The sequence below is a fragment of the Oreochromis aureus genome, linkage group 10, assembly GCF_013358895.1.
Source record: "Oreochromis aureus strain Israel breed Guangdong linkage group 10, ZZ_aureus, whole genome shotgun sequence".
Lineage (NCBI taxonomy): Eukaryota > Metazoa > Chordata > Actinopteri > Cichliformes > Cichlidae > Oreochromis > Oreochromis aureus.
In genome coordinates, this window is record NC_052951.1 from 20,062,028 (window position 1) to 20,076,650 (window position 14,623).

General features: G+C 39.2%; 1 protein-coding gene across 1 annotated transcript; it reads right to left on the reverse strand.

The window, feature by feature from the left end:
• Positions 1-60: 60 nt before the first annotated feature.
• LOC116317296 (Golgi SNAP receptor complex member 1) lies at positions 61-14,309 on the reverse strand. The gene is made up of 9 exons (XM_031736010.2): positions 14,210-14,309; positions 12,666-12,783; positions 12,293-12,368; positions 11,918-12,025; positions 11,391-11,482; positions 9,855-9,929; positions 2,347-2,376; positions 2,050-2,132; positions 61-406 (listed from the first exon to the last, which is right to left on the reverse strand). The coding sequence occupies exons 1-9, from the start codon at positions 14,250-14,252 to the stop codon at positions 282-284; spliced, it is 750 nt and encodes a 249-aa protein (XP_031591870.1). The 5' UTR covers positions 14,253-14,309; the 3' UTR covers positions 61-281.
• Between the last annotated feature and the right edge of the window lie 314 nt (positions 14,310-14,623).

Below are 14,623 nucleotides of genomic sequence, written 5' to 3' on the forward strand. Positions count from 1 at the left end.
GAAGTGAGTTTGTCACTTTTAATTTAATAAAATAAGTCAATACAATACACAATCCCAATGAAAGGTTATTATGTAAATTTATAAGGAGTTAAAATAACAACAGGATACAAGCAGCAATATACAAATCCCCAGAAAATAAATAAACTCTCCAATCTGAGAGATTACATCATATTTTCAATATTTTGTGTCAGTTATGTTTTTGTGCCATAGAGAGAATAAAAACCACCTTGGATACACTTGGTTAGAGTTACAGTGCGTATATTTTGTCAGTTGATGGCGATTCATTGGAAAGTGTAGAGCAACAAGAGTATGGTGCAGACACCAATAACCACACCCAGAATTATAGAGTCCCGCCTCTTGCGCAAATTGATTTTCTGGATGAGACTGTTGATGGCGGGGAAGCGATCTGAGAGGCAGGGTAGCAGGGTGAAGGAAAATAATTAAGACCCAAGCTGGGTTTCCCTTCCTTGCAGTAAGTAAATAAGAGACAGAGAGTAGCAGAAAAAACACATCAGCAAGGCTCCAAAACAAAAATGCAATCCAGCGGTGTGGTTTAGTGGATCCAAACCTTTCCATCTTATACTAACCCACAGGCCTGTCAGATGGACTCGAGACTTTAAAATTATGGTCATTTAAGACTTAATAGCAAAAAAAATTGATATTTTCTAAATATTTTTTCATTCAGTTCAATGGTCAGTGTTCATCTTAGGTCTGTACATCTTTTTATTTATTAGTGCAATCTAGCTATGCATTTATTATTTTAACTAAGTGCTTATGGCTCAGTCACACAAAGTAAAAATAAGACAGAAACATCCTCGTGACTAGGAAAGGAAAGAAAAAAGTGGTTCCCTGGTAGTTATGGTGACCAAGTGTTCACCCAGATGTGGAGGGTGTTCCTTTGTCAACCTCTGGGCAACCTTTTTTGATTGGAAGACAGTCACATAGGTTGTCTGTCTTCATTCACACCCAGACAGACTGGCAAACATTTGTAAATACAGTCGTGGCCAAAAGTTTTGAGAATGACACAAATATTGGTTTTCAGAATGTTTGCTGCTTCAGTTTTTATGAAGGCAGTTTGCATATACTCCAGAATGTTATGAAGAGTGATCCGATGAATTGCAAAGTCCTTTATCTTGTTTACACAAGTGAGAATGTTGACGAGCACAAGGCTGGAGATCATTATGTTATGATGATTGAGTTAGAATAGCAGACTGGAATTGTTAAAATGATGGTGATGCTTGAAATCGTTGTTCTTCCTGTTAACCATGGTAACCTGCAAGAAAACATGTGCAGCCAGCATTGTGTTGCATAAAAAGGGCTTCACAGGCAAGGATATCATTGCTACTAAGATTGCACCTAAATCAGCCGTTTATCGGATCATCAAGAACTTCAAGGAAAGAGGTTCAAATTGTTGTGCTCAAGAAAGTCCAGCAAGAGCCTCTAAAGATGACTCAGAAACAACTGACAAAAAGATCTAAAAACACTGAAGCAGCAAACTTTATGAAAACCAATATTTGTGTCATTCTCAAAACCTTTTTCCATGACTGTACAGTGCTGTGAAAAAGTATTTGCCACCTTCCTGATCTCATAAATAACCTCTCCTTTAAATGATGATGTCATTTCACACTGGCCCTGTGTGAAAAACAAAATGGTTTTGGATTGGTCTGATCAAAGTCTGGACTTAAATCTGATGGAGATGCTTTGGCATGACCTTAAACAGGCCGTTCATGCAATGTAATTCCTCACTTGTGGTTTTGACCTATTTACCACACTTACAAATTTCGCCATATTATCACAGATTGCATGTAACTTCCACGTTGACTCCATTCGATCGCAAACTCATAGCAGATTGACTCCGTCTTATTGCACCTAACTTGAAGACAGCAGCTGACTGAGAGTGGTTGCACAGGTGTTGCCTGTCTTCACAGGCAGTTTTCTATTTTCCTGTGCAACAAGGAGAACTGGCGTTTTTATTTTAACACAGAAAAAAGGAAAGAAAGTCGAGTCTAGAGAAAAATAAGAGAAGTGATTTCAATGATAAAAGGATACTGGCCAAAGTTGTGACCCTGGTTTGAATGGACTTCAACATCCCACGCTGAAATGTGATGTTCTCTTTGGTAGCCATGGCGATACTGCAGGGAGACAAACCATTAGGGATTGGCGGCACACAGTAGCCGTCTTCGCAGAATCACATTAAGCTTGTTTCAGCTAATGAGCTAAAAGTAGGGAGCCACAGTAGTTTGTTTTAATAGACTGAAATGTGCTGCATTTGCTTATGATGGGCACGTGTTGAGTGAGAACAAAGCAAGGGAGGAGGAAAGCAAATGAAGCATTAATAGAACTGACCTTATTGCGTTGTCAATAAGTCTGTCTGAGCTGTGAACATAGGACAAAAAACAAGAAAAAGGATAAAAGTAAGTCAACCATCTTCAGTAAAGTTAAAGATTAAAACTTCCTAAAATAACCTTCTGAGATCATTTCAAATGTTCTCTATATGAAGTTATGGAATTATACAACAAGACTCAAAGGAAGCCTGTGCCATGAACCCACACAGCCCGATGGGTCTATTATCATAAGAGAAGCACTTCATCTGATTCCTGCGAGGGAGGAGAAAGTGCTGTTAATGGGCGATTTTGGGGAAAGTCCATTAATGTGTATAAAATTTCAGCTCTGAACATATGGATGTATAATGTTTGGCTCTGATCCCTGATTTTCTCGAGGCGCACGTAAGGAAAAGATACAGAGGGTCAACAGTGCACATACACACAGAGAAGGGCTTGCATTATCTGCTAAGATAAGTGATGGGCAGAAAAAGTCTGGGGCTGAGCAGAGCATATAAAGGCAGCTGCGTGCATCCTGTCGGACTTCACTAGAGACCAAAAATCAATACTGTGCTTTATACTTCCTCCATCTATTCGTCCACCTCTCCCACCATCTATCTGCTGCCGTCCTCTGCTTTTTCAGACGATCCTTTATTAGCCGGCAGAGTCAGAGGCGAGGCAGCTTCATGTTTAGCAGACCCTACTTTTCTTTCTTTGCTTATTTTCCTATTCTTTACTTATGATATAGTATAACATTATAACTTTAATTAAAAAATCTGCCTGTGTTCAATGTACATAAATATGAATACAGTTACAATATGCACACAGACATGGTTTCCAATGGTTTTCCATTTCTGCATATCTGATCACTAGTCACATTTATAAAGTTAGAACCACTGAGTCTTTTTTTTAAATTTGGTTTTGTTGGCATCTTTGTTGAAAACAGAGCAGAGGCAATAACGCGGATCAACTACCCACCATTGGACATCTGTTTATTTAACAAACACATCCAATAGAAATCAAATGAGAGGAACCATTCAAAACTAAATGTGTCAACAAGCCAACCAGCAAATGAACCAGTTAACCAACCACCCAACCATCCCTGATTCAGGTCTGGATCCGGTCGAGCTGAGAAATGTAATTTGTCTAGCATGCCCTGAATCCGCCCTAGGACTTCCTCCCGGTGGGACATGACCAAACCACCTTGTCGGCCCTTTTGATGTAAGGAAGTAACGGCTCTACTCTGAGGCAACTTTGTCAATAATCACATCGTTAGCACTCTGGGCCCCCTTTCCTCCTACTGTAAAACACACGTAAAAAACCTCGGTGTCTACCTTGATGGTTCTTTTAAATTGAATAAGCAGGTGAGTGCAGTAGTCCAGTCCTGCTTTTTTCAGTTAAGACAGCTAGCCAAGATAAAGCCATACCTCCCGGCTAACGTCTTTGAACGTGTTATTCACCTTTTCCTTACTTGCAGATTGGACTACTGCAATTCATTGTATTTTGGTCTCGACCAGGCCTCCATTCATCGTCTTCAGATGGTCCAAAATGCAGCTGCTTGCCTGCTAACTGGTACCAAACGGAGAGAGCATATAACCCCAGTTTTAGCTTCTCTACACTGGCTTCCTGTCTCCTACAGGATCCAATATTAACTTTTACTTTTTGTTTTTAAGTCGCTTAACGCCCGAGCCCCTTCTTACCCGTCTGAGCTCCTTTCTGTTTATGCTCCAGGAAAATCCATGAGGTCTAGCTCAAAATTAATTCTGTCCATCCCACGGACTAATCTCAAATCTCGTGGTAGAGCCTTCTCTGTGGCAGGTCCCAGACTTTGGAATAGTCTTCCCCTAAATATTAGATCTGCACAAACACTTGATCATTTTAAATCACTACTAAAGACACATTTTTATGCCCTGGCTTTTAACACACTATGACCCAAGCATTTTGGTCTTATTTTAATAGTCTTCGTTATAGTTTTAATTCTTTTATTGTCCTATCATTGTTTTATATTGTTATTATTGTTTTACGTTGTTTCTTTTTAATGGCATTTTTATATTGGTAAGCACTTTGTGCAGCATCGTCTGTCTGGAAATGTGCTATATAAATAAAGTTGACCTTGACCTTGAGTCCTTCATGAATGACCGAGCTCCAGACCCAAGAGAGTGCCCACACACCCTCTGGAGAAATCTCATTTCCACTGCTTGTTTCCGCGATCGCTGCGATCACAGCTCTTGACCCCAGGTGAATGTAGGAACGTAGATCTGCAGTTAAATAGACAGCTTCACTTTTTTTCTCCTCTGTCATGTAGCTTTTGTAGCTTAACAGCAACAGAGACAACAGATATCCCATGCATAAAAAAGTGAAATACTTTTATCACTCACTGATAACATTACTTCAACATGTGTACTTACTATTGCAATATTAACATATTAAAGTTTACCATAAAATACTGCAATGTGAATGGGACTCAGTGGCATAAGAGCAACTCTGGATCCACTGCTTCAGGTAACACATTTGTCTACGCACTGATTCAGTGAACTGATATATGTCCTAATATGAGATGCAATCAACACCTCTTCAAATTTAAGTGAAGCTGCAAATTATTGAGTAAATTATTGAGTGCTTTAATAAAAACTGATAAAATAATAATAATAAAAAAACAAGCAGTCCAAAATTTTTATAAACTGAAAACTAGCAAAGTGTTGTCTGTCAATCAGCTAATAGGTAAATCGAATCCTTTTAGCAGCCCTCAATACTGAGACGATGCCACACATTTTAACCTCATTTCTTACACTCAGTACTGAACATTTGTTCATATAATGCATTTACCCCCCCTCCCACCGAATCCCAAACAAGAATCTCCTCATCAATCACTGACATGTTCACACCTTCGAGAAGTCAAAGCGCAACAGTGGTTTCTCAGATCAGCCTCACAGAGTCTCAGAGTTTATGTGCATTCTTCTTTCAAGCTTTTAGCTCCAGCTATCTAGATAACAGCACGCCCAACATCTCATAACATTGACAATAAAAACAGTTCCTTAACTTAGAGACCACTGCTGAGACTGTGTTTCACTGTTAAAGGTAAATTTAACTCCTGGATTTTCAATCTGAGAGTCTAAACTGTCTGAAGAGTATTAATAGATTGTCTTCGCTGATGTCTGCTCCTCCTCTACAGGTGATACAGGAGGAAAATGTTTCCCTGGGTAAAATCAGCAACTCTTGTTTATCCGAAACAAACCAAGGATGCACTGGAGGAAGAAATAACCACACTGCGACAGCAGGTGGGCTATTTTTTCCTCATATGGTTGGGAAGGTGCTTAAAGTGGGTGGTTTATTTCTGAATCATGTTCAGTGATCACGGCAGCGCGCATCTCAGCACATTTCTGGCATTTCAACAAGTCCAATACTGGCACTGTCAATAATGTTACTGTTGGCTCAGGGAACTGTATCAGCATTAGCTGAAGTACTCATCAAATACAACGCAGTATTTAAAATGTTCATGTGTGTTAATACTTTGTATAAAGGTATAGACTCTTTTCTTTTTAACTTGCTCTGACCTTTCTCAAAAAAAAAACCACTGCCTCTGTTAGGAACAAATAAAAAACAAAAGATAATACAAATAAATACAAATGAGAATAAAGTCAATATGTAACACAAAACTGCTTTTCTCAAAGACAAAAAAAGGCATTACATGCTCTCATCATTAAGGCCAAAAAGTGTGATCCCACAGTCCAAGCATGCCAATGAGAGTTGACTGTATAACTGTAGGCTGAGATATCATCTAGGAAAACCAAAAACTGACTGACTTCAACAAAGACTCACCGTTAGGGTTGCCCCTGATTCGTTTTTTGGGGGGGTTATCAAGCTTTGGCACTAATCAACAGCAGGCATGTGAAGCCTGGAACTGTGACTGTATGAGGTGATGTCTAAGCGATCGACCACACACACAGATTAAAGATCAAGCCTGTGCTGCGATTTCTACTGTTCTTTCTAGTAAAACGTTAAAGCAGCAGAATGTCTCCTACTTTTTTTGCCCTGATGAGATGCAGACCCCTGCTGCTCGCTGATATTTCATTTACTGAAGACAGCCAAAGAAGAGCTTTTCTTTACTGAAATTGATATTCACAAAATCCTGCATCAATGCTGATTAGTTAGGCCTTATGCCTGATTTGCGACTTTCTCAGGAGGTGCACGTCAGGTTACGTTGCAGGTTACAACAACACAGATTTCCCACTAAAGCATAAACTGGGTATTAGTCACACGAGCCTAATGACTGGCCTCCTTGTGGCGGCCTTGTGAATACTTTGGTTGCTAGCGGATTGCTGCAGTCACCTGCAGTTTGCACAGAAGACGTCAACTTATCTGAACTCGCCGAGCAAACGTGTTCAGTGAACAGTGATTAGCATGGTGGCTGCAGAACGGTCTCTAGACCTGTGTGACCTTGTTGTGGTTGTATTAATCTAACAGTTACAACATACGTAACAAGAATTTTTTTTAATGGATATTAAACAAAACTGATATACTTCAACATTAAAGAAAAAGTAAATAAATGGGATGTTAATAATAAGTATTCAGCAGCAACCATGTAAAATACCTGAAAATGAAATCTCAAAGAAACTCATAAATTTTTAACTAAGGAAAATGTCAAATGAAAGGCACCTAAATGATGACTAATCATGTTGGCTTCCCGGCTCTAGAAACAGCCGCGTCAGTTGGTAAGTTCAAAGCTGTGGTGCATATCTCAACACTGACACGGTGGATTATTCACTAAAGTAGCTAAACACTTTAATGGCTCTCCAGACTTTTCAAACAAAACCATTTTCACCATTAAAAAAAACTGTTCAAGACTTTGATTTACAACAAAATACCTACGAAACACTACGACAATTTAATCAGTCTCAGATATTACATTAATCCAAACTGCCTGGAGAAACTTTTAATTGTTGCTGGAACAACCAGAAAACTGCATGTGTTCATCATCAAATACCAATATATTGATCTAAACTCACAGCTAGGATCATTATAGCCTTCTAGTGTATTTTTCTAATATATCTAAATGCAAACAACAACTGTTTAACCTGCTGCACAAAACACAAAATATACAGGATCTATGAAAAGTAAGTATTTGTAAATAGATCTCTGATAGGTGGAGCATTCCCTCGCACAGGAAACTGAATAATAAATGTGTGAGCTGTGCAGGCTCTCTGATTTATTCACATTTTCTTTAAAGATTAAAAGACAAAAACTAACTCTGCTGTTTTCTGCCACCACAATGCTGACTCACAAGTTTCGGTTCATTGTTGCTACAAAAAAGTTTCAGAGTGATGTGAGAATTCAGATTTGGGACGTATCGAGGGTTTGTGGTGTGACTTGGAGGTGTCTGACCCCCCAAAAAAGATTTTTAATAACAATTATATAGAGAGGCCAAAATTAGTGGATTAAAGAAGTTACAGAAATTAAAATCATGAAGTTCAGCCATTTCATATCCATCATTTACACCAGGTGATATGCAGCACAGCTCTGTCCTAGAGTCAGACAATAATTACCTTTTTTATTTATTATTCTTTGTTTATTTTTTGTATTTCAAAAGGAGAAATTGGAACTCAGTCCAATGGCAAATCAGGGGAAGGAACAAACTGTGGATCCACTGCTTCAGGGAACAGCGGTGATGGGAGCGTGGGAGTTGTGTCATGTGCCATGTTTTCATTATCTGCAGTAATGCAGTCATTCCCATAAAGCCAATATACAATATAGAGTCTGGTCTAATTTCCCCTCCAGTTCCAAACTGTTCAAACCAAAACTAACTCGAGTGACTTACCTCCCCCTTGTAAGAAGCAATTACAAATAAGTTTGAACTGAACTCCTGGTTTTGCTCAAGTAACAGGGTGGAAGCCACTTTGTATTCACTGCCTCAGGAAGCACCAGCAGGGCGAGTGCTCAGCTCAATGTGTTATTTTGTTCAGAAGACACTAAAGGTGGGCTGTTTCGTGATTTCTGAATTCTTAGTCATTCTCTGTATTTTAAAAGGAGGAATGAGAGCCCAGTCAAATACTGGCAACTAATGTAAAACAGGGGGGTGGAAGCAACGCTGGATGCCCTGCCTGGGGGAATGCTAGCAGTGCGAGCGGTCTGTTTTCTGTGTCATTTTGCTGAAAAGTTAGCAGGAGTGGGCAGACTTCAGAGTTTAGAATCTGTGCAGTAAAATTAGTAGGTTGTGTGATTGTATCTATTTATTATCTTTTTATTTCTGAAGGGGAAAACACAGCCAGCACTGGCAACACAAGTAACACGACAGCTGGTGAAGAAGATACTGGAAGGAGAAAAAAAACACCTGCAAACTAACGGTGAGTACTGATAAGGCCTTTACACACAGGATGGGTTTAAAATATTTTTCGCACTCACCTGTTCTTAATGCAGCCGCTCACACTGACCACATATTTTCGCTGGACAAAATTGCGGCATTCATTTTTTTCAAACCAAGCTCAATTTTTCTGATTTTGTGGATCTGAATAAACAGATCGGACCAATCAGGTGACTGCATTTGGCAACAAGTGTGCTCATGGCTCAAATCGTGCACCTGTACTGAATATACAATATGGAAATAATTTTTTAAAAAGACAGATAGACAGTGCTCTGTGTCGATGGGCTCTTTCAAATGATTTGTCTACCTTCTCAGATGTGGTCCCAAGTCTAGAAACAAGCATTCAAGCTGGCCTACTGACATTCAAATTTATGAAAGACACAATACATCTTCAACTCCTAGATCAAACCATAATCTACCTGCTGCTGCCTTCTAATGAGAATTGGATGAGCCCAGAATGTCTGTTTCTTCCTTTTCTTGTCTGGGAACATCAGGACAATCAGGACTGACACAGGAGTTTTGCTACTAACAGCAGAGCTTAAAAAATGTGACATTAATATACTATTGCCTCCCACAACATAAATCTTTTTTTAAATATGGTGTATTTGCAGGAGGCACTCTTGTGGGGCACAACAGCAGTGGAGGTTAAAGAAAAAGGTAACTGGGACACTCTAAATGAAAACATTTTGTTCTCTTTTTCCCCTTTGGATAGCATTTCCACAACATGAAACCTGTTTGTCACCACAGCTCCAGATTTACTTCTGCTCACTTATTTTCTTTATCTGAAGTCACGTGAAAGTGTGCGGACAAAACCACGGCGCTGCGACGAGCATCATGTGCTGTGAAGTACTGACATGTGCACAAACATGCCGGCACACACTGACACAAGCAAGACGAGCTTCTGAATAAAAGCTGCATCGCTTCGATTTTATAAATAGAACCCAACCGAGCTGAACAGAAAGCTATAACTCCAATCAGGAAGTGTCTGAGTTGATGCAGTCATTTTTTATTACATCAGTGGAAATACCGCAGACACATCACAGAGGAAAAAAAACTTTGCAGAAAAGAATTCAACTCTCACATAAAGTGGCTGTAAACAACGAGGACTTTTGGAAAATAGCTCTCAATCTTCTTGTGATAAGTGTGAAACTGATTTTCTTAAAGATGTGTCTTACTTTCTTAGATGCTCGTGCTCCTTCAGGAAGAGCTCTGTCCTCCTGTTATTCACCCCTGAGCTGCTTTTGTAGGACCTGAGTAAGAAAATGAAAGAAGTGTAAACTCCAGCATCAGATTAGCACCAAAAACTATGTTATTAGTCACGCAGGTGGAACGTTATTACAGCTGCAACATGAGTGTGTGCAGATGCTTAGACAATATGATTAACATCGAAATACGTCAACCTCCCTGTGACAAGAGAAGGATATGATTCGTCATCAGTGCTGCAGGTACTTCCCTCCCTCCTAAAAACACATGCCGGGATACTGATGTACTTCCTGCATTAAAGCTTCTAAGTGCTTAACCCAAAGCTCCGTCCTCCATCTCTTATTTACACCACCACCATCCCATTTCTATTTGGACTAATAATCTTTTTAATCCATCATCTATTTTCTGTTCTTTTGGCTCACTCCTTTCACTGTTCCTCCACACCTCTAATCTCAGTGGGAATAATTAAAATTCACTCTCATCATTTTTGTAATCAATCAAAGTCAAATCAGGAGAAAGTCTCCTTCCCTCTGTCTGACTGTCTTGCTCTTCCTCGCCTCTAGTGAAAAAGCATTTCTCTGCATCAGGCAGGCCAGATGTAACCACTCTCCCTCAGCTCTGGCTCAATGAAAGCCTTGTGGTTTGATTTACTGTAGAAGGCACTTAGGAAAGAGATCCCCGGAGAAAGAGAGAGACACAGACAGATACAGAGAAGAGGAGGGAAGATGGCTAATAAGAGGTGTCTCTTATTAGAGGATGAAATATGATAGCGGGAATGCAGAGTATTAAAGGGTAGGGGAAACCAGACACTGAATGGACATCTCTGCCTCCTGCTGGTCAGGGATAACATCAGACGAGAGGAGGAGGGATGGGAAGAGAGCAGAAAAGTGGGACAAAAAATAAGGAAAGCTGAAAATGTTAGATTTGGTGTGAACAAAAAATAGGCATGGAAGGAATACAGGAGGAAAAGGAAAACTCTGCATACGTTAAGCAGGAGAGTAAGCAAGTGATTGAATAACGCATTTTTGTAACATTTTGGGACATATGGGAGATAAAAGACATGACAGCTAAAAAGATAAGAGAACTTCTAATATTAAAAATTAGAGTTATCCTCCATGAGAAGCCTAAACTACATTTGCCACCAAGTTTTTTTTTTTTTTTTTATTGGGAAGCACTTAAAATAAAAGTTGTGCCTTACTGCTGCAACCAACCCACTTCAAAAGGCACAACTTTTACTTTGAAGGCAGGGTTGGCGAGCAAGTCGTATTTTCCATGCAAACTACAGCCAACCACAGCACAGCAGCGCCATATATTTCTTTGTTACCAGTTTCACCAAGTGAGTGCTGACAAACACTTGCCAACCTTTTGGGCAATACACAGTTTTATCTAGCAAGGTTACCAGGGCCTCGCTGACCAGCCTCGAGGCCTGCGCGACTGACGCTTCACTCACGGTTGTGTTTTCTAACAACATGAAGTCTTTTATTGATCAGAGAGGGAAGGGAACTCACTCAATGTCTCTGTGAACTGAGCCCAGAAGGTCCTCTCGCTCTCGCAGGCTATAGAAGTTGCTTTTGATTTTGTGGAACTCATGAGTGTAGTCCTGCAAAATAAAACACAATAAACTACAGCCAGTGTGACATGATATCACTAATAAAATAACAGGATTGGAAAATATCAGGGCAAAATACAGTACATATTTCATAAATGTAGCAATAAGTGAAAGATTTTGTCCTTGACTGAGGGGAAAATACTAATCATATGATCACTCACAGACATGAAAAAAATGTTTTTTCAAGGTGGATTTACCTACGTTCAACTGTAATTAATTATAAAATTTAAAGTGTGGAGGGCTAAAAATGATCATTGTGAAGCAGTAATTATAATAATAATGTCCCTGAACTTTGAACTCAGGACCTTCTTGCGGTGAGGCGCCAGCACTAACCACCACACCACTGTGCCGCCTGACAAAACTGCAAATGAAAGTAAAGTTTTATTAATTGCACAGCCTACAACAAAGTGAAGGAAGTCTATGTACCTGTAAAATGTCTCTGTGCCTCTGTAAGGTGTGCATCAATCCTGCGTTGTGTGACGAAACTCCAGGGGTGCTAGTGTATTCTGCCATTTTGTCATTGACTGCTGTAAGCTGCAAAAAAGGATTAAATTCTTATCAAGTAGCCACAGAAGCACAGACAACCTTTTAAGAGATAATGTGATTTAAAAACAACAAAGGGTTTATTATTTTGAAATATTCGACTACTCGAAAATCATTTAACAAATGCGCTTCAGGCCTAACAGTCTGTTTGACTCTAAAAACATAGAATAACACAATTGTCTGCTACTGAAAGGCATCCTATAAACACTTTTAGCTGGTAGCTGTATGTTACCATACCATGTGCGACATTTAACTCACATTGGCTAAGAGCTGGTCCAGCTCAGTCGTCATGGCCACAAGCAAGTTGTCGTGAGATGAGCCCAGAGAGTCAGACCTGATTTCAGACGGAAACAGAAAGGATGCTCAAGCTCAAATTTATTGTTTGACAAAATGTGGAGTGTAAAGAGCGGTGGAATTCACAGGCAACAAATAAGTACTAAATGTATTGCTCACCCAATTCAGGGTTAATTATTTATTCAGCAAAAATGTAAAAAAGACAAAATTTAAATTCAATAAGTCAACAATTATATGTTCTAAAGCTTCTGAAAGCACAAAGATTTTTTAATATCCAATAAGATTTCATTTGAGCGAGGGTACATGTTTAAAGTGAAGAGGGGAAAGCGCTGCCAACCTGCTGTCTCTCATCCGCTGGTCTGGGCTGCTGCTGCTGTAGCTGGTGCAAAGCTTACTGAAGGAGACTAGCTTGAGGTCAAGCTCATTCTCCAGCTGCCTGGCTTGTTTACGCAAATCTGATGGGGGGGACAAAAAACAAATAAATTAGACAACCCTCAATATCATGCCACAGGATCTACAGGAGTCCAGTCAGGATAGAAAGACCCAGGCAGATCATTTTATGTAAACCCAGAGTGTCAGCGAAGGAGAAGCTCATCTGGGTCATGATTCACAGGTCATTGTAATGTGTGAAGCACAGAAAGAAAGTTGAGTGAACAACTGGATATTGTTCACAACATCAAGAGTGAGAATTTGGTGAAACTGGAAGTAGTGTGGAACAACATTATGCCGTGAAAATGTACAAGAGTGTATCTGTAAAAGGACAACTGTGACCTTGGCCTTGAGCACAATTTTGTGGAAGACCCATTAGATGATCACTGTGTTCAAGTTTGGTTAAATTCTGGACAAATTCTTTAAATCTGCCGAAGGATTTAAAGGGTCACCGACTACACGTGGTTAGTGAAAGAATTAAGCATTAAGCATAAAGCCTCGGAAACTCTGGTGTTTTAAGATACCAGAAGCATGTTAAATTAAACTATTTAGTTCACATTATTGTTGCAGGGTTAGAGTGTTTTATTTTCTAAGGTACATATTAGATTTGATATAACTAAATCTCTGTAAAGTGTATTTTAAATGGCATCATTTAATTATCATTTACCAATAACACATTACAGCACTTCCTTTACACTGAATTATTATGGGTTGCTGCTGACAGTGTGCTGACCTTTATACAATGAAATGAAACTTTGATTCTCTTTTATTGTTTGGGATGGTATCAGAGATCCAAAGTTTGATCTTGGATCTAAAAGTTTGAGAACCACTGGTTTACTACAAACATCCTCAAAAAGTTGATAAACCACAGACTACACAGTACAGGTAGAAAGCATTTTTATCATTATAAAAATAGTTGTTTTTCATAATATTATGATCATCAAAACAGAAAATTGGGCTCATTTTTGATTTCAGCCAAATGTAAGGAGATAACTCAATACATGGCAACCATAACATCACGAAAGCCTTCATCTGATTAACGAGGTGACTGATTTGGTGGTCAGCAATGAATGACCATATATGTGTAAACAACTATTAACTTCCTGTTTGTTTACACTTAACGATGCAAGACTTGTTTGGTTGAAATCTTCCTGTTACGTGCCTATAAACAGTAAACGGAGGATGAAACAGAAAGGTTTACAAACTCTGGTAGCATGAAGCTGGCTTAAAGGAGGAAGCTGAAGTCTGACTACTGACTTTTGAACTACGAAGGCTAACACGCTAAACGGTTAGCTCGAAACCGGCTAAAAACACCTTCTAACCGCGGATAAAATAAAGTTTCTGAATTGCTGAATTTGTATGGCCTGGATAACAAAAAGCCTTACGTGGTGGCAGCTGTTTTTTTGTTTGTTTGTTTGTTTGTTTTTTATTACACAGAGCACCATTATTTACCTTCCCAGTAGTTATTGCTGGCTGCCATGTTTGTTGTTGACATGTCATCATCGGCCGTCAAGAAGATACAGTTGTCGCACTTGTCTTTCTATCCCACAGCGGCCTCTAGTGGTTTCAAGATGTATGTCGCTCCCAGAGATTACTTATTCTGATATAGAGTAGGCATCAGTAACGGTAAAGCTAGTTTTAAAAATTTAGAAAATCCTACATTCAGAATTTTAGATAAATAAAATTCTAAAATCTTTATGTTGAAGTAAAAACCACTGGGTATACCGATTTATTGGTAGCAATATGTACTTAAATAAGACTATTTAAGAGCTAATGTGGGGTTTGCAGCTGCTGTGGGTGTTTAACTTTAACTCTGTCAAAGTTTTCATTTAACCAGCTATAGAATAGATAAAATTCCTACTTCTG

Excerpts from the sequence above, each read along its gene's own strand:
- LOC116317296 (XM_031736010.2), bottom strand. The coding sequence starts at position 14,252 with ATGTCAACAACAAACATGGCAGCCAGCAATAACTACTGGGAAG. Across the intron at positions 2,133-2,346 it reads CTTATTGACAACGCAATAAG|TATCGCCATGGCTACCAAAG; the intron begins GTCAGTTCTATT and ends GTCTCCCTGCAG. Across the intron at positions 407-2,049 it reads CAGGGTCACAACTTTGGCCA|ATCGCTTCCCCGCCATCAAC; the intron begins GTATCCTTTTAT and ends CCTGCCTCTCAG.